This window comes from Gopherus evgoodei, chromosome 1, assembly GCF_007399415.2.
Source record: "Gopherus evgoodei ecotype Sinaloan lineage chromosome 1, rGopEvg1_v1.p, whole genome shotgun sequence".
Lineage (NCBI taxonomy): Eukaryota > Metazoa > Chordata > Testudines > Testudinidae > Gopherus > Gopherus evgoodei.
The window spans coordinates 233,009,184-233,033,690 of NC_044322.1; the positions used below are offsets into that span (position 1 = coordinate 233,009,184).

At 42.7% G+C, this 24,507-nt stretch overlaps 1 protein-coding gene across 7 annotated transcripts in view; it reads left to right on the forward strand.

The window, feature by feature from the left end:
* Nucleotides 1-16,950, forward strand: part of DUSP16 (dual specificity phosphatase 16) — a 102,527-nt gene extending 85,577 nt beyond the window's left edge. For all 7 annotated transcript variants that reach the window (XM_030539295.1, XM_030539271.1, XM_030539305.1 and 4 more), the window contains 3 exons: nt 5,554-5,713; nt 7,717-7,840; nt 12,679-16,950. In XM_030539295.1, the coding sequence (XP_030395155.1) occupies nt 5,554-5,713; nt 7,717-7,840; nt 12,679-13,858 (1,464 nt within the window). In that variant the 3' untranslated portion in view covers nt 13,859-16,950. The remainder of the gene's footprint in view (nt 1-5,553; nt 5,714-7,716; nt 7,841-12,678) is intronic.
* Nucleotides 16,951-24,507: the final 7,557 nt, after the last annotated feature.

Sequence of the window (24,507 nt, forward strand, 5' to 3'; positions counted from 1 at the left end):
AACCTCCAATGCTTGATTGCCTAGATGAAAGTCCCACTTTCACAGCCTTTCACTAGCGCCAGGATATGACTGTTGAGAGTGTGCTTAAAAGGAGAGCAATCTAGAAGAGATGGGTCATTTAAAAAAATGTTCTAAAGGGATGAAAGGGAGGACTCGCTGCTGGAAGGAAGGAAGGGAACCAAACTTAGTGACAATGGCAGAAGAACTTTCTCTGAGGCAGCCATTAGGATTGCATGCCCCCGACTGACAGTTCGGCTTCTGTCTCCGCTGCTTCAGGTTACAAGACAAGGCCCTTATTAGGATGAGAAGATAGGCTCCTTGTTCATGTTTTTAAATTGTGGAAAGTGCAGGAAAATATATAGGCAGTTCTGCAGGGAAATCCCAAATTCTATAAAATTCACAGGTCTCTATTGTCTCTGCTTTTGCCTTCTAAGTGCTCTCTGATCATCGATTGTCTGTCTGTGTTGTGAGCAATCCCAACCAGACCAGCTGATCTCCACATCACTGAAACTTATACAAAATATTCTGCAAAATGAATTATAAATCTGCCATAAGATTCAGCTGTGGATATTGGAGCCTGTAGATGATTCAGTCTAGTTTATGGGGCTGGAGGAGTCTCTGACACATCACTTGGCAAGCTTGCTGAGTGTTGTCCTCTGCAGTCTTATGTGAGACTCCTGGGAGAAACTAAACATTTTATCCTGTTGCAGAAGTTTTTTGTACCTTCAATCTGAAGTTACCAGTAATCCCCAACCTAGACCAATTAAAACAATATTCACAATGTTTCTGATTCATATGTATAGTTGATAAATAGTATCACTTATGTAAAGGAAAGGCATGCAGAAATGTGTGGTTGCAAATTTTTATGACTAACAAAAATTGAAACTTCTTTACAAAGTCCCAGGGATTCTTTACATGTTCACTTTGACGTTACAGTTTTTTTTAAACAAATATTTTAAGAGAACACCTATTTCTATTTTAGGATTTTATATTGGATAGCTTTTTAGGGTTTAAATTAAAAATAGGTACAAAGTTCAGAAATGCTTCTCGTGTACCCATTATGAATTTAGTACTTGAGGCCTGGCACTGGAAATATTTAGGCATTTATCTTTTATTCGTATGAATAGACCCATCGAAATCTGTCAGACTGGGCATGCAAGCAAAGTTGGGTATAAACATTTGTAAAGTCAGGCTCATATTAACCCTCTCTACTATTAACTTTCTGTATTTATGGATAATGAAAATTGACTAGTCAGTTCCACTTTCTGGGTCTCAAAACATTTAAGACAAAGTTGAGTATTTGCAAAAATGTTACAAGGGGGGTATTTAGATCCAAACACACTCTGTTTTTGTTAATCTTAAAATTTTGTGTAAGGACACAACCTACATTTTGGGCATATGCTTACCTGTCTGTGTCCCTTTCAAAGAGTGGCATATCACGTACAAGTCCGTGTTTGCAGGTGTAAGCAAGAGTTGCTCAGGCTTGTGTATATTTCATAAGCACATTTTATATAAGTAACTGTAAAACCTTTTGCTTTGCTCCTTACAGAACTATTTTGTTTTCCTAGACCTGGCTTTTTTGTCCTGGAAAAATATGGCATTTTAGGGTAGTCATTTATTTTAAGATTAAACAAGACACACAATGTAAATAACTCGATAAAAGAGCATTTACCTCCTTTTCACGTAGTTGTTAATATTAGAATTTCTGGATCTTCCTCCCATCATAATTCATTTCTTCCTCTTGGGTGCCTTACAGTGAAGTCACTATTCTGGTTATTACATTATAGTCTGCAGCTCAGTGAATGATTGATATCCCAAACACAAGGAATCGTAACTTCTTTCTTGAGGCCTAGTCCCAAAGATGAGCACCAACTTTTTTTTTTTTTAACTCAAATACACATAGGCTTGGAATGCGCTGGTTTATGCCATCCTCTCCATTCCAATTTACACAATCAGTTCCTCACCAAAAATCTTTAAGTTTGAGTTGAGGTTCTTAGAGTGAGTGGCCCACCAGCACCATATGAAAAGCTAAGAGAGAAGCCATTCAACACCCCGTCTACATTCACTCAGCAGTTCCCCTTTCACAGCTTGTATGTCTCTTCCCTCATCCTGAACAAACAGTCTCAAACTCCAGCAATGGTTGTTAGCGATAAATTCATTCTCCCCCCGGCCATTCCCCCCGTGTGGCTTTTGTAAATTACATTGAATGTGGTTCTGTGTGTGATTGTGTACAGGCATGTGAAAGTAAGTGAGGTACACTGTTAAACTGCAAATGGCAGCCGCATTCCTGTAACATTTAGGAGAACTTACATGAGTTGGTGATCTGTATTATTCTTAGTAATCTGAATTTGGTGGTGGTTTTTTTTTCTCTTAGTATTTGCATTGATGGGAGTCAAGCAACCTTGACTCAAACTTAAAAATATCACGCGCATGCCCACCCTCACCAGACCCCATTCCCAACTCCCTGGTTAGGGTAACGTTGAGCTTGGCACTCACATCAGGACTAAAATGCCTGTTTCATGTTGGAATGACTGAATTAACTTCCAGATTTGGCACAGTAACTCTTCAGAGGACAAATGTCTTCTCTGTGTGTCTTTTAAGCAAACTGTTTATTGACTCTCGTGGAGGAAACATTGATAAATGATCCCTGTTGGAAAAATTGTGCTGTATTCCTCACGTTTCTCTAGGTCCCTGGCTATACAAGATTCTCAAATATAGTAGTAAAGAGGATTGTATGAACAATAGTTAAAGTGTGCAACTTGCCAAGTATGTGTTTTGTGTTCTGTTTAATCCCTAAGAAGTTATATCCTTCTAGTGTGCCAAAAAATACAAACACACAAACCTACAAGTTTACTACTGCCAAACTGATTTCTCTCTTAAAAATAGAACTGGGTATGCAAACAGGAAAAGGGAGAAATTAATTTAATGGACAAAAGATCAAGTCTGCAGACATCTTAAGAGCCAGCTGTTTGGGAAGATACAGTAATGGAGGGGTGGGGGCACTAATTTCTGTAAACTGTACATTTTAAAAATATTTAAATTGCTAGACCATCATTTTTCTTACTGGATGTGCTTACATGTAAATCCCAGCCTTAATGTGACAGCTGTATCAATTATTTTTAAACACATATAAAGCTGTGCAGCAATTAATTACACACACACACTCTCTCTCTCCACTATTGCATTTTCCCAAACAGAGGGCTCTTAAGGAGGTGTGTGCCTAGACCTGAATTTCAGTAGAAACTCCGTGCCTCATTCCCCTTGGCTCCTTTTGAAAATCCCAGCTGGAAGGGTTTGAATGTGCTTTTTAAGCGTGCTGCTTATCATTGTTCTTCGGAGAATATTCAGCCCGCAGCAGAGAGCTTGCACAAGTCCCGAAGCCACACTTACAACTCATGTTTTAGGCTGAATTTTACTCACTGAGTACAGCAAGTCAAAATGGGGGAAGACTTCCTCTTTAGCTCACACTCCTTTTTACCTCTAGCCTCTCGACAGTTCTGTTGGAATAAGGTAAGCACATCTCTCTCTCTCACTCACACACACACACACACACACACACACACACACACACACACACACACACACACACACACACACACACACACACACACACACACACACACACACACACTTACTTACTTTCTCTCTCTGACCCTACCCCCGCCCCCCTAACCTCTCCCCAGATCTGGTCATGTGTCAGATGTCTTTGGTTTAGGGCCCATTCCAGTTGGTAGGCAGGCTCAGAGCATGTCTGATTGGGCCCTGCAGGTGAGACAGGTGGAGACCGCCTATTTTTGAAATCCCCTGGAGTTTGGTCATGAGCTAGAGCACCAAGCAGCTCAGCAGCATCAGGATTTAGGTAGGTTTGCACAGGCCACCTGCAGAAACTTAGGTGCATGGGGACTTCAAGTGCCTATAGGATTAGGCAGCAGCTGAATGGGAGATTTGAGGATCTCAGTGCTGCCTAAATGTTGGACTTGGGAGTGTAAGTCCCTTTTGTGGATCTAGATGTGACTTGCCCAAGCTCACAAAAGAAGTATGTGGCAGAGCCAGGAAGCTGGGATGAAAAAGCCCCGATTCTGATAGATGTTGGGAAAATATATTCCAGATTGGGACCTTTAGCTCTTCACTAACCAGGGTAGACTGATTTGTATGCAGAACCTACCTTCATACAACTCTCAGAAGCCAGGGATATCCTAGCCAACTGAGGAGGTGTTAACTTATTATTTGGTGATGAAAGTGTTAGTTCTAGCAGGGATGTTTTCAGTTGCCATTATTAAGGCTAAGATTTTGTCATGGTTGTTTTTTGTTAGTCATGGACAGGTCACAGTCAATAAACAAATTCACTGAAGCCGTGACCTGTCTGTGACTTTTCCTGCTGCAGCTCCATGGTTTCTCCTGCCATCTGGGTGGCTGGGAGCTATGGGGTTCCCCCTCTGCCTGAGGCAGCTGGAAGCTGCAGGGGGGCCCCCTCCATCACAGTGGCTGGGAGCTGCAGGGTCACCATATTTCCCAAAGAGAAAATGAGACACCCCCAGCCGCTTACTCAAGGTGTCCCCCTCCCACTGCACGAGGCTGTTGCCTGTGGCTGAGCCCCAAGGAGGGCCATCTCAGGAGTCTGTCACCTGTCGCTGGAACCTTGCAGGGGGCCCCCTGTCACTGTAACTCTGTCAGGACCCTGCTGGTTGCCAGCTCCTGGGGCTGATGCACACGGAGATCTCTAGAAATCACAGATTCCATGACTTCCACAACCTCTATGACATAAACATAGTTTTAGCCATTATACGTGCAAAAATGCAGAGAATATTGATTGCAACAACAAAAAATTAGAATTGCTAATAAGTTACATACATTTTAGGGATCATTCTTCTATTGTATTAGCAGTATGGGAGCTATCAGATTCATTTCACATTTTTCATTGACCCCTCTTTTATGCCCTCACTGAGAGGGTAACTTTATTCTGTGACAGGTAACCCAGAACTACATATATGGTAAGTAAGCCGGTTAATACTGGACATGCTGGGAGTGCCAGTTCTGTTGCCACCAAACAAACATATGTTTTAACAAAAATGGCAGCGAATTCCACCTCTCCTATTAACAACACTTTACACTTTAGAATAGTGGAGGGGTTTCCCCTCTCCTTCTTTTTTAAGTCTCCCCTTATGAGTATGTAATCATTCCATCCATTTAAGTGTGTCTTGATCAGATCGTTTTTAGCAAGATAATCCAACACAGAAGTTTTTCCAGAAGCTGGGAAGGGCAACAGGAGATGGATCACTTGATTGTCTGTCTGTTCTGCTCAATCCCTCTGGGGCACCTGGCATTGGCCACTGTTGGAATACAGGAGACTAGGCTAGATGGACCTTTGGTCTGACCCAGTATGGCCATTCTTATGTCTAACATATAGTTAGAATTATGCAAATAGGAATTCTTATCTAGCTTCCAGTTAAGTAACACTCAAACTAGGCTCAGGATTACTTTTATATGCTTAATTTTTTTACTTGCCAGAGATAGGGCTGTATTTTTTTCACCCTTGATCTTTGTCTCTTATAGGAGCTGATGCAGCAGAATGCTATTGGTTATGTATTAAACGCAAGCAATACCTGTCCAAAACCTGACTTTATCCCAGAGTCTCATTTCTTGAGAGTTCCTGTGAATGACAGCTTCTGTGAGAAAATTTTGCCTTGGTTAGACAAATCAGTTGATTTTATTGGTAAGAAGATGAGCTAAAATAGTTCTATGCTAATTATGCCATGTATTTTTTTAAAGCATTTTAATCCATTTTAATTCTTCGATTATTTTTTTTGCTAAGTGTCTCATTGTATTTTATTATGAGAAAGTAAACAGAAGCACCTGATCTACCTTCCATATTGCAATTGTCATTTTATATACCACTCTTGTATCCCTACCCATACATCTCCTCTCTAAACTCAGCAGTCCCAAACCTTCAACTTCTGCTCCAGCTCAGATCTCTCTGTCTCTAATTATGTTCTTGCCTATCTGTGAACCCCTTTCTTTTCTGCTATACTTATTTTGAGATAGAATGAGTAGATCTGAACATGCAGTTCAGGCACCATCAACTTTATATAATAGCACAATAATATTTTCATTGTTTTTGTTCATTCTCTATGTATACTGACATTTTGCTTATGGGGGAGGGTGAGGGGAAAGAGCAGTGCTATGCACTGACTAGATTTTTTTATGGAGTTGACATACACAACTTTCTCCTGAGTGGTTACAGTTCCATTGAAATGTTGTTGGGTTTTTAAGCAGTTCAATTGCATTTATCAGCATAAAAGGCAATGCCACATACAGGAACAAAATGACATGTATAAATATAAGTGTGCATGTGTGTTTAAAATTTATAAATATATGCAGTCATTCTGCCATCAGAAAACGTTCGTTAGCTGGTGATCTTTGGAATAAGTAATGCTGTACCCTACCTACGTGGTCTCTGGCTAGAAAACAGCCTGCCTCTCTCCATCACACTAACAGTTCAGAAAGGTACTTCTGCTGACAATTTGCAGAGGGGATTTTTAAGGTCTTAGAAGCAGTAAGAGCATCAGCACATACCATAGCAGTGCCATAAAAAGGGAAGTAGAGTTAAGCGCCAATTGCAGATTCCTGCTGAACACACATGTAGCATTACATAAATGTCATGTGGGAACAAAGAACTCTGCCATAATCTTTCTTAAAGGGACATAGGTGGGTCAAATTTGGCTTCAGATTCAGGATTTTTGTAAAAATAAGCTTATCCAAAAGATAAGAAACGTAACCACAGATTTTCTGTACAATTGGACAGAAGTCTTTAAACAAATAAACAAACTTAGCAACAGCATTGTAAGATTTTCTTTCTCCATCACAGATTAAAAGGACAGTTGACACCGACTTACCTTTTGCATAAGTCTTAGCCTAAATCATAGAATTCCCCTGGGTCACATACCATGTGATGTAACGAAAAGTTTAAAATCATTGCTCTAGGTATGAGTTCAGTATAAACGTAAATTTTGACTTCAGAGGAAATGGAAAGATAAAAGTTTTGAGCTCCTCTCTTTTCTCTTCTCTTGTATCATCATCTTTGTGATCCAAAACAAAGGTGTGTGTGTGTGTGTGTGTGTGTGTGTGTTTGTTTGTAACTGTTACAGGTTTCCTTTATTTTATTTTATTTTATTTTTAAATCTGCATGAAGAGCTTGAACTATGGTTAAGCTCCCATTGAGTTCATTAGGTGCAGGACAACAAAGCTACTGCTCCATCAGTCTTTTTTTTTTTGGAGGAGAGAGCATTGTGTTTAGAGCAAGAGGGAGGAAGCCAAGAGAGCTGCACTTTCAGGTCCTACTCTCAGCTTTAACACTGACCCACCATGTGAACTTGGTCAAATCATTTAATTTGTGTTACATTTTATTTATATATAAAATGGGAACAAATCCCTCCCAGTGAGTCCTTGTTAGGATTATTATTTAGTGCATCATGAGATAGTTTCTGTAATGCTGTAAGTATACAGTAATATTCTTAATACAAGAACAGATCAACATGGGTACATGCAATGAAAGAGAATGTATCAGTCATAACACTGATTTCTGCTTGAAGCTTCCATGGGATCTGGTATAAAGAGTGAACTGTATAGTTCTGTCATTTCAACAGGGAGCTATTAAATATTTCATCACCCTGTGCCATTGACCGTGACACTTAGTGATTTTTTCTTTTTATTGTACAGAGAAAGCAAAAGCCTCAAATGGGCGAGTTTTAGTGCACTGTTTAGCAGGGATCTCCCGCTCTGCCACAATTGCAATTGCATACATCATGAAGAGAATGGATATGTCCCTTGATGAAGCCTACAGGTAAGGATAGATTTTTCCTTTTAAATGAGCTTTTGTGCTTGTCAGCTTGAAACTTATTAACATTATTTCATCATGTACTCTTTCCTCTTCATCCAAGAATACCAGAAGTTGCTCTTGCTTTAAATCTGGGCTTCCTGCAGACTCAGCCCTGCCGTTGTTTTGTAGGAAGTAAAAACCTAACATTAATGTAGACAGACACATGCATGGAATAGAGCAGCAGGCTGCAACTTTTATTAAATTTTAATACAGGAGGGGCACTACCCGCCCATCACCCATACTTTCCTATACCAGGCATTTAATTGGTTCCAGTGTGGGGTTACAGGGCTTCTTACCATATAACTCATAACGTGGGGTGGCTTTCTTCAGCCGACCCCTCCTACCCCCTGCTCCGAGTCCTAGCCTCCCTACCCCACCCCCCATAAGGGGGACAGAGGCTGCAGCAGGCTAGGGACCTCAGCCTGCGAGGGCCACAAGGTCTTACCTATCACATGAGCCCAAGGCCCACCTCCAAAATTCCAGCTATTTTACTTATGGGAACCATTCATTTTATTCTCTTAACTGCACTGGAAATGGGCCACAAGTTGCAACAAATAAACTCTACCTTGGTTAGGTACTAAGCACATTGCTATTTAATCCACTGTGGCTTGAAGGTGTCACAAAGAAGGCAAAAAACTTCCTGGTCCCCTCCCAGTTGGTCCATGAGAGAGAAGATTCCTTCCTGATCCCTTAAACAGGTGATTGCCTAGACCCTGTTTAGTCTATCAGCATATGTCAGACCAGGTTCCCATTTCTACTTCGGGTGGGTAGGGTGAGCTACTGAAATGGAGCCATGTAGCCCCTGTGCTGAGCTAAATCCTGAGAGCTGGGGAATGGTGGCCAATCAGTACCTTTCTCCCCCAGCTGGCCAATGGGTGCCAGAGACCCCAGAGGGAGAAGCTACCTCTTGTCCCTCGGTGAATGTCTCCCTCCCGTGCTCCTGGGACTGTCCCCCTTTCACCACTGGCCCCATCAAGTTCCCCCACCCATTGATGTCAGTGTGTGGCAGTTAGCTCCCAACTGCAGAATATAGTCTTGGCCTCTGCTCAGAGTAGGTAAGGGGTAGAATGTTAAATAATAGTAATAGCTAGGAAGAAATAGAATACACGGATGAGACCACATATAGGCCACCATCTAGTAGTCTGTGCCAATATAAGCCACAAAGAGAAAGGAGAGAAACGAGAATAGCAAATGTTGTTTATATAGTGTGTGCACTTTTTAAAATGCTAGATTGAATCTAATGATTTACCGGTGGTATTGGATGATGATCACAAATGGCTGTAGTGAAGGTCTTCTAGGAATTAAGTAAACTGAAAGATGAATCATTTGTTGCCATTGAAGTCCGTCAACGATCATTCTGACAATCTTTTGAAGTAACTGTTCTTTGGGCAGCCAAGAATTTTGTACAAGAATTGAGCTCTGTTTCACATGAGTCGGCAGGTTTGGAATCTAGCTTGACTGTGAATGCTTCGGGAAGGTTGAACACAGGCTTGTTACCACCATTTTTGTACTTCATTTGACAAACATTTTGTTCTCAATGCCACAGAAAGCCAACCTGGCTTTCTTTTCATTCACTTCTGAGTACATTATTATCTGTAATGTGCACTATAAGCTCCCAAGAACATAATTTTGAACAGCTGCTGCTGAGCTGGTAGACACACCCTGCAAATTACTACAGGTGTCGCTGTGATGGGAAGAAGGGTATTTGAAAATCTGCCTGTGGGTAACTTCTATTTGAGTGGCAGAATTTCTTCTGGATCTAACCAATGTTTCATTAGAGGGGGGATAGAAACGCTCTAGTTTTTAAAGGCTGCTCTTTACAGAATGTGGGAGGTGTATCATGTAAGATTTGAACACTGCACCTCCTCAGAACTAGTTAGGAACCTACTAATGCGAAGGAACTTCCATTAGATATGGTGAAAGTGGCACAAATGCAGGATGCTGATGAACAGACTAGGAATTAGACAGGACATAGACAAAAAATACATGGTTTATATGCAGTGATTACCTGTTTTATAAGGCAGACTGAGATTCTGTGTTACAATCACTTCAGGTTGGCAATATTGGGAGAAGTTAAACTGGTGTTGTATGCATGGCGGAAGTCTAACACCTTTTCTAATGAGATTTCTTATTGACTATAAGCACTCAGTCAATTGAAGGAGTGCTTTCTCCAAACTTTTGCAATGAATTCTAGCATGTCCCTGTCAATCAAGTCTAAAACTTCTGTGCAGAGTTGTGGTCAAGGACTTTTTTTTTTTTTTAAACGCAATTGTTTAGCGTTGTTTTGGTGCAAAGCTTTTAAAAATCTACAAAGGGCATATTTTATTTTCTGCATTAGTGAAAGGTAGAAGATGAACAACTATAAAACAACTTGTCTGAAACCTTAGATTTACATTTGTTACAAGTAAAGTCCAAGTGAAGGATCAAAATATTTTCTCTAGTTTATTTTGTACATCTGACTACCGTATAAGGAGAAACAGCAAAAATGACTAAAATCAATCCATTTTATCTGATTAAAGAAACAATTAACATGCTTGTAAAACCCCAAACTGGCATGTTGTCTTCTATGTATGCAGAACTACTACATTTTCCTTAACTGACTGGTTTCAAGGTGGTAGTGTCCCTTTAAAAACAGCTTTGGGGGCCTCTAGCAGCACACAGGACAGAAGTGCCAACATGATGGAAAGAAGTTACTGGGTTAATCCAACCAGGGCAACCAGCAGAGAGGAAAACAATTAGAACAAAGATGGTATGAAATCAATCACTGAATTCCTGAACACATTAGAATGAATACTTCAAGTTCCTTGCTCAGGAGATTCTGAGCTGGAGAATAATCTGCAGGATGTACCATTTCTCCCAGCTGCAAGAGGATGCATGTGTGAGGGTGGTAGTGTCAGCTGCCATTTTATGCTCATTGTCTGATCTTCCAATTCAAATTATTAATTATTATTATTATTATTTTGCCTATTTTCACTAGTCACAGGATTAGCACTGAAAGGGTTCGCATACACTGTAATCAAAAGGTTCCAGGTCCTCTCCATGACTGGTAGCGGTGGCTACTGCAAACCAAACCAAACGAAAAAAGAAATCTCTTGTGTTTTTGTAGTTCGTTATTTCAGGGTTCTATAACTTAGTTATATGGATTTTTCTGTTTGGGTCCGACTGGAACAGTTTCTTGTGGAGACTTTTTTTGTGTTTTAGCTTTTTTAATATAGTAGTATATTTTGAGTTTTTTACTTTCCCACATGTGCATGTGTGTAAGAGAAAATGACTTTCCTCTAGAGTTCACCAGTTTTTGTTGGTTTTTGCTCCTCTTTTAATACTCTTCCTCACCTTATTTCCTAGACTTCCAGATTTTTGCCTTTCCCTGGTGGGTTTTTATATTCTCCTCCCACCCAAATACATGATCACAGGGACAAATGCATTTGCTGCCACTCCCACTTATACTGTCTTTTTGTGATTGCTCCTGCCATTTTACTTGTGTGATTCCAGGAATGAAAACACAAGGGTGGGAGGGGTTGGACTTCTGTGTTGGCACGTACATTGACAATGGTAACTGTTAACAGGCTCTAAAGAATAGGTAGTATTCATATAATGCAAATCAAACAAGTTTGTCAAGAAGAAACTGGTATATAACTTCAGAGGAAGTGTTTGCAAAACTTCAATATTGAACCTCTATTTACTTTTGGATTCTAATTTAGCAAATGTACTTTCTTAATGTTATATATTTTAAGTTCATCTGGTTCAATACTGGATGCTTAAATTTAAGCATGTACATAAATTCCACTGATTTCAATAGGACGTAAGGAGGAGTTTCAGTGCTTTACTGAACAGGCATGAAGCAAATTTTTACAAAATTGCCAGCCAAGGAACTGAGGGGAATCTATTTCTGCAAAATTCTGAAATGTTGACATAGCCCAACCGTGTTGCATTTTTAGATTTAATGATATAAAAGTCAATTAATTTTGAGTTGGCTGAAGACAGAAAGACTGATGCATCATAGAAACCAGTGGTCCTTGCTGCACAAATTAGGCCCAACATATTGCAGAACAGGCTGACCCTGCCTACAAGAAGATAAAAATGGGATAGAGAGGTGGTCAGACAATGCTGATATTGGCAAGGGAAACGAATTTAAAATATTGAGAGAGGGTTAAAGGTGATCTACAAGGGGGGGCGGGAATGAAGAACTCTATTTTTCTTTTAATATTCGAAGAAGGTCTGATAGGCTCTTAAAAAAAATGCCAGCAAAACAGGGTATCCAGAACCAGAGAATCTAAAGTAAAAACTTGCACAGAATAACGCCTTTATATATAGTGAGGAAGCAAAAATAAAGGGACCTTTTCCCTCCTCTTCTTCAAGAAGAGCTATGTAAAGTGTAAAAAGGAGAGAGAATATTTTGGGTTGTCTAGTTGCTTATGTTTGAGTCGTTCAATTCATTGCTGTCTAATTTAAATTTAATTTAATAATTGGAGATATACCTATCTCCTAGAACTGGAAGGGACCTTGAAAGATCGAGTCCAGCCCCCTGCCTTCACTAGCAGGGCCAAGTACTGATTTTTGCCCTAGATCCCTAAGTGGTCCCCTCAAGGATTGAACTCACAACCCTGGGTTTAGCAGGCCAATGCTCAAACCACTGATCTATCCTTCCCTCCTTGTCTCTCCCAACTTCTTTGAACCTGACTCCAAATATCTTAACAAGGATCAAGACACCCCAAGGGCTGTAAGCCTCGTACTCTTAATGGGAATATTAGTCACATTTTAAACAGTAGGGTTTTTAAATAATTCTTGCATTTTCTCTTTAGATTTGTGAAAGAAAAAAGGGCAACAATTTCTCCCAACTTCAATTTCCTGGGCCAGCTTCTGGATTTTGAGAAGAAGATTAAGAACCAGACTGGACAGCCTGGGCCAATTAGCAAGCTGAAACGTTTGCATTTGGAAAAAAGCAGTGAGCATGGACTGGTCCCTGAAAGTGGACAGAGCAGTGGCCTCTCCACTAATCAGCTTGGCACTAACTCTACCTCCAAGCCTGTGGAGCAGAAGCCAATGGACTCTGGAAGTCTGCCATGCTCGCACTTACCAGCGTTTGAGGATAGCCCGCTGGTACAGGGCATAAATGGACTCCAGGTTTCCTCTGAGAAGGTAGAAGATAGCAACAGACTGAAGCGCTCCTTTTCTTTGGATATCAAATCAGTATCCTACTCAGCCAGCAGCAGCTGTGTGACCGCATCGGTGCAGGGTTTTGCAGCGGCAGAGGACACTTTACAGCAGTTGAATGTTTGTAGTATTCTAGATGGCGGCAACAAGCTGTGTCAGTTCTCTCCTGTCCAGGAAGTTTCAGAACAGACGCCAGAGACCAGCCCCGATCAAGAGGTGGCCAATCCTCCCAAAAAACCTCAAAACGCCTGGCAGCTGGACAGCCAGAGCAAGCGGCAGCACCTGGGGAGGACCGGCAGCGGCAGCACAATTCAAAGGTCACTGTTGTACCCGCTGCATCGGAGTGGGAGCATGGAAGACAACTACAGAACAAACTTCCTGTTTGGTCTTTCCACCAGTCAGCAACATGTGGGAAAGTCTGCTGCTGGGCTGGGCCTGAAAGGCTGGCACTCTGACATTTTAGCTCCTCAGACATCCAACACATCCCTTACCAACAGCTGGTATTTTGCTACGGAATCCTCACACTTCTACTCTGCTTCTGCAATCTATGGGAGCAGCGCCACTTACTCTGCTTACAGCTGCAGCCAGTTGCCCACTGGCTGTGACCAGTCCAGCGCTGTGCGCAGGAGGCAGAAGCAGAGTGACAGAGGTGACTCAAGGCGCAGCTGGCATGAGGAAAGCTCCTTTGAAAAGCAGTTTAAGCGAAGAAGCTGCCAGATGGAATTTGGGGAGAGCATCATGTCAGAAAACCGATCCCGAGAGGAACTGGGGAAAGTGGGCAGCCAGTCTAGCTTTTCGGGCAGCATGGAAATCATTGAGGTATCCTGAGAAATAGCAGACAATTGTGACACTGTAGCTGGCTTATTTTTCCCGTTGTTTAAAAGAATTCCCTGTAAATCTGAAATTTTTAAAAATCTGGGGCTTCAGTGTGAAGGCAATGAATAGATTTATACCAGACATGACAAACTAAAATCTGCATGGGAGAGAGCCGCTGTATTTTTGTTTTTGTTTTTTTTCTCTCCCTCCCACTTAAGGTGGAAGGCCAGGTGTTTCAGAAGTTTTCCCCGACAGACGAAGTAATTATATGTGACAAATTGCACATCCTTTAAACGAAGCTTTCTTAGTGACTGACAGGCCATCTCCCTGGTTCCACTGACACACATTACTCAAAATCACAAAAATGAGTTCTAGCACCCCTCTTCAAACCCTCCCTTCCACCCCGAAATCAACAATGCACCCTAGCCGAGACTGAGCCGACTTCTGGAGAGAGAGATCCTTTTCCTTAGGACAGAGACTAGTTATGAATCCAAACAAGTGGTGACTGATCACAGCAGGGCTGGGCTAAAAACAAAGCTCAGACAATGTAAATATTGATGTAACTATCATTTTAATGGACAGGTTTGAGGTGACTTGCCAGAAAGCTGCTTTAGAGCAAAATCATACCTCATAAAATAAAGCTTTCATGGCTACCCCCTCTCTGGTAGTCAGTTTGCAAGCAGTGTGAATAGATGACTGGCCACACAGTGAGACTGATTAAAACCGTCTACGCACAAGTTTCTCAGTTGGTTTAGAGACCAGTGGTAAAATTTAATCTTCTCAAATGTGTTCACTCCCCAGTTCATTTTAACACAAAGCCAGACAGGGTTTTTTAGTGTGTGATTATGAAGTTGGCTTTTGAGGTGTGGATCTGTCACCTCTAAACCTGATACTAAAGGAAGAACTGAATGCTATAGCATGAATGGTGGATAATATTTAGGGCTACGTGCAAGAGATAAGTGGCTGGGTGCAAGTAGTACCATCCCTTTGTCTACTGAAAATTAATTGGTGAGGAGAGAGCAGATTTTTTTTTAAAGAAAATTGGTAGGAGCCTTGGATTTGTCCTCTACAAATGTAGCAACAGTATGAGAATTGCCCCATCTGTGCTTTCCCCTTTCCCAAAAGGGAAAGGCTTAGTCTCTACTTCCAACATTTTAAAAAAAGAAAAAAGTAATTGTTTCCACATCCTTGCCCAAATCTTGCGGATTCGTGCACACTTAGTCATGTACGTATCCCTTCTTCAACCCCCAAACCTTGTCGGACCCACTAACTTCAGATGAGAAGTGGAGCAGTCTGTTAAGATAAAGTCTCAATCATCCAAGGGGGACAGAAGAGGTTCCACATTACTATCCTTCATGGGCTGGGGGTAGAAGATGGCATTTAAAGAAATAAGACTTAAAAAAAAAAAATCAAGACGAAGTGCTGGAGATAAAAGAATTTCCCGTGACATGTTCTAAGCTAACCTGAGAATCTGGCCATTGCGGTTCTGTCTCTATCCCCACTGTAGGCCTTCTGTGTTAATACAACATAGTTTTGCTGATGGCGAGAGTTGTAAATCCTGCCACTGCTGCTTTTGTTGTTGCTGGCCAGTACCTGTTTCAGAGCCTTAACTACCTATTGGAGATTCCTGCTAGGGAAGGTCTTGTCATATCCTTGCTGCCAGAGGGGACAGGGATAGGGCTTGTTCTTCTTTATTATTTTTTTATTTATTCTGAGAGGGAGAAAACCAGCTGCTTTTCCTCTCCAGCCAGTAATTCTTGTGGTACTCTGGCTGCCACTTCCCCCAGCCACTTTATATGCCTTGTTAGAGGATTATGGTATTAAAACAACAGATGATACACAGGGGTCTAACCTGCTTCGTCATTCAGTCCAGTGTTGTGACAAAGATCACAAAGTGAAAATTCTCCAAATCTCTACAGTGTCCTGCAGTAGGTGTAGGGGAGGGGGAGACGTGTAGGACCCACTGTTCGTACAGTTTCAGTGCAGGCAGCTGAAAATATAAAATTCTTTATAATGATTAACTGCTTTTTAAAGCAGTTGGCTGAGGTTTTGTCAGTTAAGATCTGGTAGTCACTGAAGCCCTAGTTCAAGTCAGCAGCTTGTTTTTGTTCTTTAAGAGTAGCTAGTTGGTGACTCAAATCTCAGGTTTTACTATATTGAGAAATGGACAGGATTGTGTCTTTTTCGTTTTGTTTGTGGCTAGGATGTGACTTAAATGTCCTATGATGGACTTTTTAAAACTAGCACTGAGAGAAAGCTACAGAGTTGATTAACTTGATCCTAAAGAGTGCGAGACACACAGACTGCAACTGGAATGGTTGAATCCATAGACTGTTTATGTGTGTATGAAATGCAGGAAGGGAGGGTAGTTTGGGCAAGCATGTAGGTTGATACCACATTGTAGAGCATATCAGGTCTTGGCTAATCACTACCCATACTGCCACTTGTTTGATATAGCAAGTGAAAGTGATTGTTCAGCATATAAACACACTGTGTGTAACATACAGGATCCATGTGTTCCATTTATGAGATTTCATGTAAACCAGATTTCAGTTACAACCACTTTTTTTAAGTAACCGTTTTAAATCAAATATTTCATAAGAACGGGGTTTGGAAAGTATTTTAAAGACATCCCTGCCAGCAGAAACAAAGCTGAGATCTTCCAGGCTTCTTCTACGAGATTTTATTTTTTAAACCCTCTTTCTTGGCAACTGAAATCTGGTCTCATTGCAACTCCTCATAATTCCAAACATCCTCCAATCGACAGTTAAGTCATGGCTGCAGGATCAGCAGTCTGTTGGCTTGGGCTGTTGAGCACATCACCATGGGAGAAAGAAGCCTTGGAGCCTGTCTAGTAGTGGTATCTCCTTAGCTCATTTCTGTATTCGTATCCTGTACCTGAGAGATGCTAGAAAATGGGTTTAAGAAGTTTGGAAAGTGAGATGGAGGCTGAGGGGAGAAGTGTGTAAATGTTTAATCTGAATATAATGTTCTTTGGTGTATGGCAAGCTGTTTAAATGGTTCAAAGATGAGTTTCTCATCTTGATGTGTTATGAGCATTACTTGTATGTTATGATGAAATAAAATCAGAAGTGGTACCTGTTTCTATAGAATGGCTGTGAGACTTCTTTTGCAGTCAGCTGCAGAGCATGCACCTACCTGTCTGCATACAATACAGGTCCAAGCAACCAGGAGGCTGGATCTCCTGTATGCGTTGTGAACTTTCCCAACGGCTGCTTCTGGTCATCTACTTAATAATTACAGAATGGGTAGCTTTGTTGAAGTGGAGGCGAACAAATGTTGAACTTTAACTGAGCTTAATCACACCTGGCAGGCAGTAGTGATTCTACATCTTCAATAATCATTTGGTAGTGTTGCCTGTTACCACACACCCTCTACCCATTAGAACAGCAACAGCTGTTGTATCCTTGTGTTAACCTTTTAAACTATCTATTATTGTTAAACACAATTGCTCGGTGGTACTTGCTTTACTAGGCAATAATCCAGTTTCCCAAGTGGATAGTCTGAGGCTTTGTAGAACAGCTGTGCTACTGGTCTTGCAGCAACTATTTCACTGTTTAAATTACCTAGGGGCCAAGGGAGTGCCTCATGTGCTATGATCTCATGCTGCCCTTCCCCGAGTTTGTTTAGCATGACAGATAACTGCTTTGACTGATGCTGCATGTGCAGGTGTGTGCACACAGTGCCGCCTTGCTGCTGAGGGGGAGTGACACATGAGGGGACAGTGGACATGCCAGCCTGGCCACACCTTTGAGACTAAGTGGTAGCAGTTATACAGTAAGGGCTTGTCTACATCACAAAGTTGCAGCGCTGGTGAGGGGGTTGCAGCGCTGCAACTTAGGAGGTGTACACATCTGCAGGGCATCACCAGCGCTGCAACTCCGTTTGCAGTGCTGGCCGTACTCCCGTTTTGTCTCGGGTGAGAGGATCCAGCGCTGGTGATCCAGCGCTGGTAATCAAGTGTAGACACTTACCAGTGCTTTTCTTGACCTCCGTGGAATAAGCAGGTATCCCAGCATACCTGAGGAAGCCTCTGGTAATCAAGCAGGTCTCCTTCCCCGGTTTGCTCTCGCGTTCCCCGAGCAAGCAGGTCTCCTTCCCTGCGGTTTGCTCTCGCGTTCCCCGAACCCCCGTGCAAGCAGGTCTCCTTCCCTGTGGTTTGCTCTCGCGTTCCCCGAATCCCCGAGCAAGCAGGTCTCTTTCCCTGTGGTTTGCAGGGGGGTTCGGGGAACGCGAGAGCAAACCGCGGCGAAGCTGGTCTCCTTCCCCGGTTTGCTCTCGCGTTCCCCGAACCCTCGTGCAAGCAGGTCTCCTTCCCTGCGGTTTGCAGGGGAGTTCGGGGAACGTGAGAGCAAACCGCGGCGAAGCTGGTCCCCTTCCCCGGTTTGCTCTCGCGTTCCCCGAACCCCCCTTGAAGCCGCCCAACAGCGCTGCAGTGTGGCCACATCTAACACCACTTGCAGCGCTGGTTGCTGTAAGTGTGGCCACTCTGCAGCGCTGGCCCTATACAGCTGTACTAATACAGCTGTAACAACCAGCGCTGCAAAATTGTAGATGTAGACATACCCTAAGTGTGCTGCTTTTTTTCTGGGAAAAGCAAGTAAGATTAAACTCTTCCAGTACTGAACTGAGGATGAGGCTGTTTCTTTGGCTGAGATGTCAAACTACCAGCTGGCCAAGGCGTTGGTGCTGCTGCACCCTCTGGCTTGAAGTGGTTTCCATCAGATACAGGGTTTACAGTTTGGTTCAATGGCTCTCAGCACCCCCACTACACAAATTGTTCCAGCACCCCTGAGTCAAGGGTGATACCACTGGAGGCTATAATGACAAACCCTTGCTTGCCAGCTTATTAAAATCATTCCTAACTATCCACCCAAAATTCAGCAGGTTTTTTTGTTTGTTTTTTAAAAAAGACAAGTTCCATTTACAATATTAAAAGGGAGAGGGTGAAGTTTCTGTATTTCCCCTTCTCTAGGAGGTAGTAGCACCATGTAACTAGCAATCTTACTTTGTGCTGGCTTTCTGAAAACAAACAGACAGTGCTAAATAAATGCCTGAATCCAATACAGGAAAAAAAAATAGGGCAAGAGCCACGTCTCATCTAAACTGCTTCATGTTCTTATATGAAGAAAAATGCACATTTGCAGTGTCTGCTCTCGTTCGACTTCACTCTGCCCCCAGCAAGTCAAGTTCTGATTTAAATAGAACAACATTTTGCACTTGAGTTCTCCATGAGAAATAGACCTTAAAAGGAACAAGAGTAGTTTCAAAATGAGTCTGCTTATCTTCCAGTTGTTCCTCACACTCACTCTGCATACACCACCCAGCCGTTGCATTATTTTACTGTAATCCTCTCCCCACACCCACCCTCCTGTGCTCCATGCTGGTGCTTATCAGAGCACTGCACCAAGAGATCCCAAGCCTTCTCTGGCAGAAAGGAAGGAGATGAAATACAATTGGACTCACCAAACCTTCATCAACTGCACCAGTAGCTTGCATGTTGCCACAAGCCAGTTCTATCATTCTCACATCTGCCTCCTACTATTTCAGGGGTCTGGTAGCCTACTGATTAAATGCACTGCCTTTTCACCTGTGGGACCTCTGTCTACACAGCAAAGAAAAACATGGGGCTGTTTCATTGCTGTGTAGATTTCCAGGCTCAGTCTGGAGCCTAAGCTCTGGGATCCTCTGACTTTTCAGGGCTCTGGAGCCCAGGCTCCAGTCCAAGCCTGGAAGTCTACACAGCACTGAAATAGCCCTGCAGCCCAAGCCCTGGCTGTCTAGTTGCTGTGTAGACATGTCTTTAGCTTCATCTCAAGGCCAAGTTTCAGACCTGGGTTGTTCAGTCCAGATTCTAGTGGATGACTTGGTCTGCGTCTCCAGTCACAAACAAGAGAACTCCATAATGCAAAAAAAGGCAATGTTGTGCTGTTGAGTGTAAGGAACTTAACAAATTTGAAATGCTTTACTGTATAGGTATGAAGAGAGCAGTACGTAACACTTCTATAAAGACATTTTTGCAGATTGTTCAAGCTTCCCAAAGTGTGTGTGCAGAGTGTTCCTCTGTCAAAACTGTAACTTGCTGTAAGTAGTGAAGGGCAGTGGAACAAGCTGCTGCTAGTTATGAACATAGCAACCACACAGCCTGATTTGATCGGTGCTTGTCCTGTTTATGAAAAATCTCCAAGGGGTGGTGGTTTCAAAAGCACTCAGTATTGGCCTAACTCTACAGCCTCTGTCTTCAGTAGAACCAGAGTTAGACCAAGGCTGAACAGTTCTGAAAATCAGTTCTCACTAGGAGCTCCTGCCTCTCTCTCTCTCTCATATTAAAGCTGAGCAAAAATGTATCTGAAGTTTAAATTCAATAGTTGGATTTTTTAGTTACCATGCTATTCCCTCACCAAACTCCCTTGCATTTGTTTAACCTTTAAATTCCTGCTGAGGTAAAAAATATTCCATTGTTGTAATACTGTGGTGATCACAGTAAACACTCATCCCACAACACAGTTTATTTTGAAGCCCAAAAGAATTCTGCTCATAATTATCCTTATTGGACAAACTGAGTTCCTGGCAAACTACCCTTCTAGAGTATTACCTGAAGTTCAACTGGAATTCAGGTCTTCCAGTGGAATTGTCATACGTAAGACATATTAGAGTTTCTAGAAATAAATCTTCCATTACAGTTTATACTGCCTGACTAAGGACAACTGTTATAAACAGAAAAGAAAACGGGGGCTATTTCTAGCATTCAGCAGTTCCACCCTTTCCCTTAAAGTGCTGCCTTTTTAAAAAGCTGGAGTGTAATTAGGTGTATCAACTGCTGCAAAAAAAGAGACTGAAAGATTATAGAGTTGTCCTATTAGAGGGAAGTGCTGACAATTAGTCATTTACATTTATTTTTACCTTATGGGAAATTTTTGAATATGTAATTCCACCTACTGTTTGGGAACTGGCAGAGGTAAAGCTCTGACTATGATACTACACATTACAGCAACAGAGCCTTTGATTAAGTCACTGATTTGCTCAGGCAGTGTCAAAGAGGTCAAAGAGTGAACTGGCATGGAGAAAAAATTAAGGCCTTGAAACTGCAACTGACTCCATGCAAACATATGCCTACCCCACATGTAGTGCCCTGAACAGTGCTGGGGCTCTGTGGGTACAGGGGCCTTACTGCCTGAGTGATTCTCAGTTCAGGAATGGACCCTAACTCTATATCTTGAGAGATGGCCATTCCAAGTCACAGCTGCAGTACAGTGAAAGACTCCTGTGAGAAAATAGGACTTCCAGGTGCCTGGACTACAATTGTAGTAACATCCCACAACCACTTAAATATTTGTTAAACCAATTTGTATTTTGTATTTGTCATAAACAGATAGCTAAGGGTTAATGTCTCTTTCACCTGAAGCACCTGACCAGAGGACCAATCAGGAAACAGGATTTTTTCAGCTCTGGAGGGAGGGTTTTTTGTGTGTGAGGTTTTTTTTTTTTTTGTTCTGGTCTGTCTGCCTGCTTTTCTCTCAGCTTTGAGAAGTGATTTCTGTTTTCTAATCTTCTGTTTCCAAGTTGTAAGGACAAAGAGATCAAATAGTGAGTTGTTATATGATTTCTTTTCTTTGGTATTTACATGTCTATAGTTGCTGGAGTGCTTTGATTTGTATTCTTTTTGAATAAGGCTGTTTATTCATATTTCTTTTAAGCAATTGACCCTGTATTTGTCACCTTAATACAGAGAGACCATTTGTATGTATTTTCTTTCTTTTTATATAAAGCTTTCTTTTAAGACCTGCTGGAGTTTTCTTTACTGGGAAACTTCAGGGAAATTGAGTCTCTACTCACCAGGGAATTGGTGGGAGGAAGAAGTCAGAGGGAGATCTGTGTGTGTTAGATTTATTCGCCTGATTTTGCATTCCCTCTGGGTGAGGGGGGAAAGAGAGATTAACTCTCGGTAATTCTGTTCTCCAGGACTGGAAAACGGGGAGGGGGGAGTCCCTCTGTTTAGATTCACAGAGCTTGTGTCTGTGTATCTCTCCAGGAGCACCTGGAGGGGGGAAGGGAAAAAGGATTATTTCCCTTTGTTGTGAGACTCAAGGGATTTGGGTCTTGGGGTCCCCAGGGAAGGTTTTTCAGGGGGACCAGAGTGCCCCAAAACACTCTAATTTTTGGGTGGTGGCAGCAAGTACCAGGTCCAAGCTGGTAACTAAGCTTGGAGGTTTTCATGCTAACCCCCATATTTTGGACGCTAAGGTCCAAATCTGGGACTAAGGTTATATGACATGGTGTGCAGTGGTGAGATAGAATCCAGAAGCCAGTAGGAATATTATATTTTTCTTTTCTCTGCTAGGGGCTTTTTAGCAGAGAGAAACAGTTTGGTTTTAAAAGGGAACCAGAGAGAATTTTTTTTTCTGCTCTCTCTGGCAGCTGTGGCTTGCATATTAAACAAGCAGCCATTAAAGAAACTATTTCGGGTCTTTTGTCAGACAATAGCCCTCCCATTAGGAGGCAAGTACCAGCACTATATACATGCAAATAAAGTGGTTTTTCTGGTTTACTTTACATTGAACATTAGCTAGAGGGAAAAAAAAGGGAAAAAGGCACTGTTGCTAGGCAGACCCCAGGAGGCAACAGAGCCTGCAGTTCAGAAGACAAACACCGGAGGGCACCCCAACACAAGAAAACAGGAACCATGACTTCTAAGGCAAAAATTGAGGCCGAAGAATAAATCAAAGAAGCCGAACACAGGCGAGAGATGGAAAAACACAAACAGGAACTAGAAATAAAACAAAAAGAGATGGAGATGAAAGAAAGAGAAGAACAGATCAAACAGGCAGCCCATAAAAGAGAACAAGAAGCCAAAAATGCCGCCCACCACAGAAAACTAGAAGAAGAAGAGGTGGCCCACCGCCGAGACATGGAAAAACAACAAAAAGAAAATGAAGAGAAGGAAAAACAGAGAAAACATGAACTGGACTTAGCGCAAGCTGGACTGCATGCGCCAACCAATCCTAACAACCCTTCGCCAATTATGGTTCCACATCACAGAAAATTTCCCACCTACAAGGCAGGTGATGGCACTGAGGCCTTCTTGGAAAATTTTGAAAGAGCCTGTCTTGGGTACCCCATCCCTGAAGACCAGTACCTGGTAGAATTGAGGCCACAGCTCAGTGGATCTTTAGCAGAGGTGGCAGCTGAAATGCCTAAGGAGAACATGAACGACTATAAACTTTTTCAAACCAAGGCCAGATACTGAATGGGGATAACCCCGGATCATGCTCGTTGGCGTTTCAGAACCCAAAAGTGGAAACCAGATGTGTCATTTCCCAAACACGCCTACTACGTTAAATTATGAGGCCTGAATATCAGGACACAATGTTAAAACCTTGGAAGAACTGCACCTCCTCATACAAATGGAGCAGTTCTTGGATGGTGTTCCTGAGGACATAACACGGTACATACAAGATGGAAAACCCAAAAATCTCGCTGAAGCGGGGGAGATTGGAGCCAGATGGATGGAAGTGGCAGAAAGCAAGAAAGCTACGGTCAAGGGGAACGAATACCCCAGGGGGCACACCGACCATAAACCCTACAACCGAGGACAGCCAAAGACCCCACATACAACCCAAGTCAAGCCACAGACGCCCTATTCGTCCACCTCACCAGTCTCCAGTAACTCACCTCAGCCCAGTGACCCATCAGATGGAAGATGCTTTAAGTGTAATGAACTGGGACATATCAAGGCCAACTGTCCAAAGAACACCATGCGAGTGCAATTCATTACATCACCATCACACCAAAGATCCCCAGCCCAGATGCCTCTCAAATACCCTTGGAGCGAAGGGAAAATTTGAGAGTGGGCGGAAAGAAGGTTACTGCGTGGAGAGACACGGGGGCACAAGTGTCAGCTATCCACCAATCCTTCATAGACCCTAAATTCATCAACCCAAAGGCCCAAGTGACAGTTTATCCCTTCATGTCACAAGCTGTAGACTTGCCTACAGCTGAACTGCCTGTCCAGTACAAAGGCTGGTCAGGAATGTGGACTTTTGCAGTCTATGACAATTATCCTATCCCCATGCTACTGGGGGAAGACTTGGCCAACTAGGTGAAGCGGGCCAAGAGAGTGGGAATGGTTACACGCAGCCAAACCAGGCAAGCTTCCAGACCCATTCCTGTTCCTGAGCCGTCCACAGAGGCCCCGTCTGTGTTACCAGAGACCCAGACAGAGGTAGTGGACCCGGATACCATGCCAACCACTGAAACAGCCACAGCACCTCCAGTCCCAGGCCCGGAACTGGAACAGCAACCAGCACCAACAAGTGCAACCACATCTTCAAACTCAACGCCAGAGGGCACCAGCGAGCCAGAATTGGCAGAAGCAACAGACAGCCATACCCAAAAGGCTCAGCCCGAGCCTGAAGTACCCTCAGGTGCACCAACGGAGAGCGGTTCACCAGCAACGGAAACAACCCCATCACCTACATCGCTTCCAGAGGGACCAAGCCCAAGTCCACAGTCTGAGGAAGAACTGGTGACCCCAGCCTCAAGGGAACAGTTCCAGACTGAGCAGGAAGCAGATGACAGCCTTCAGAAAGCTTGGGCGGCGGCACGGAGCACCCCTCCGCCTCTCAGCTCTTCTAATCGAT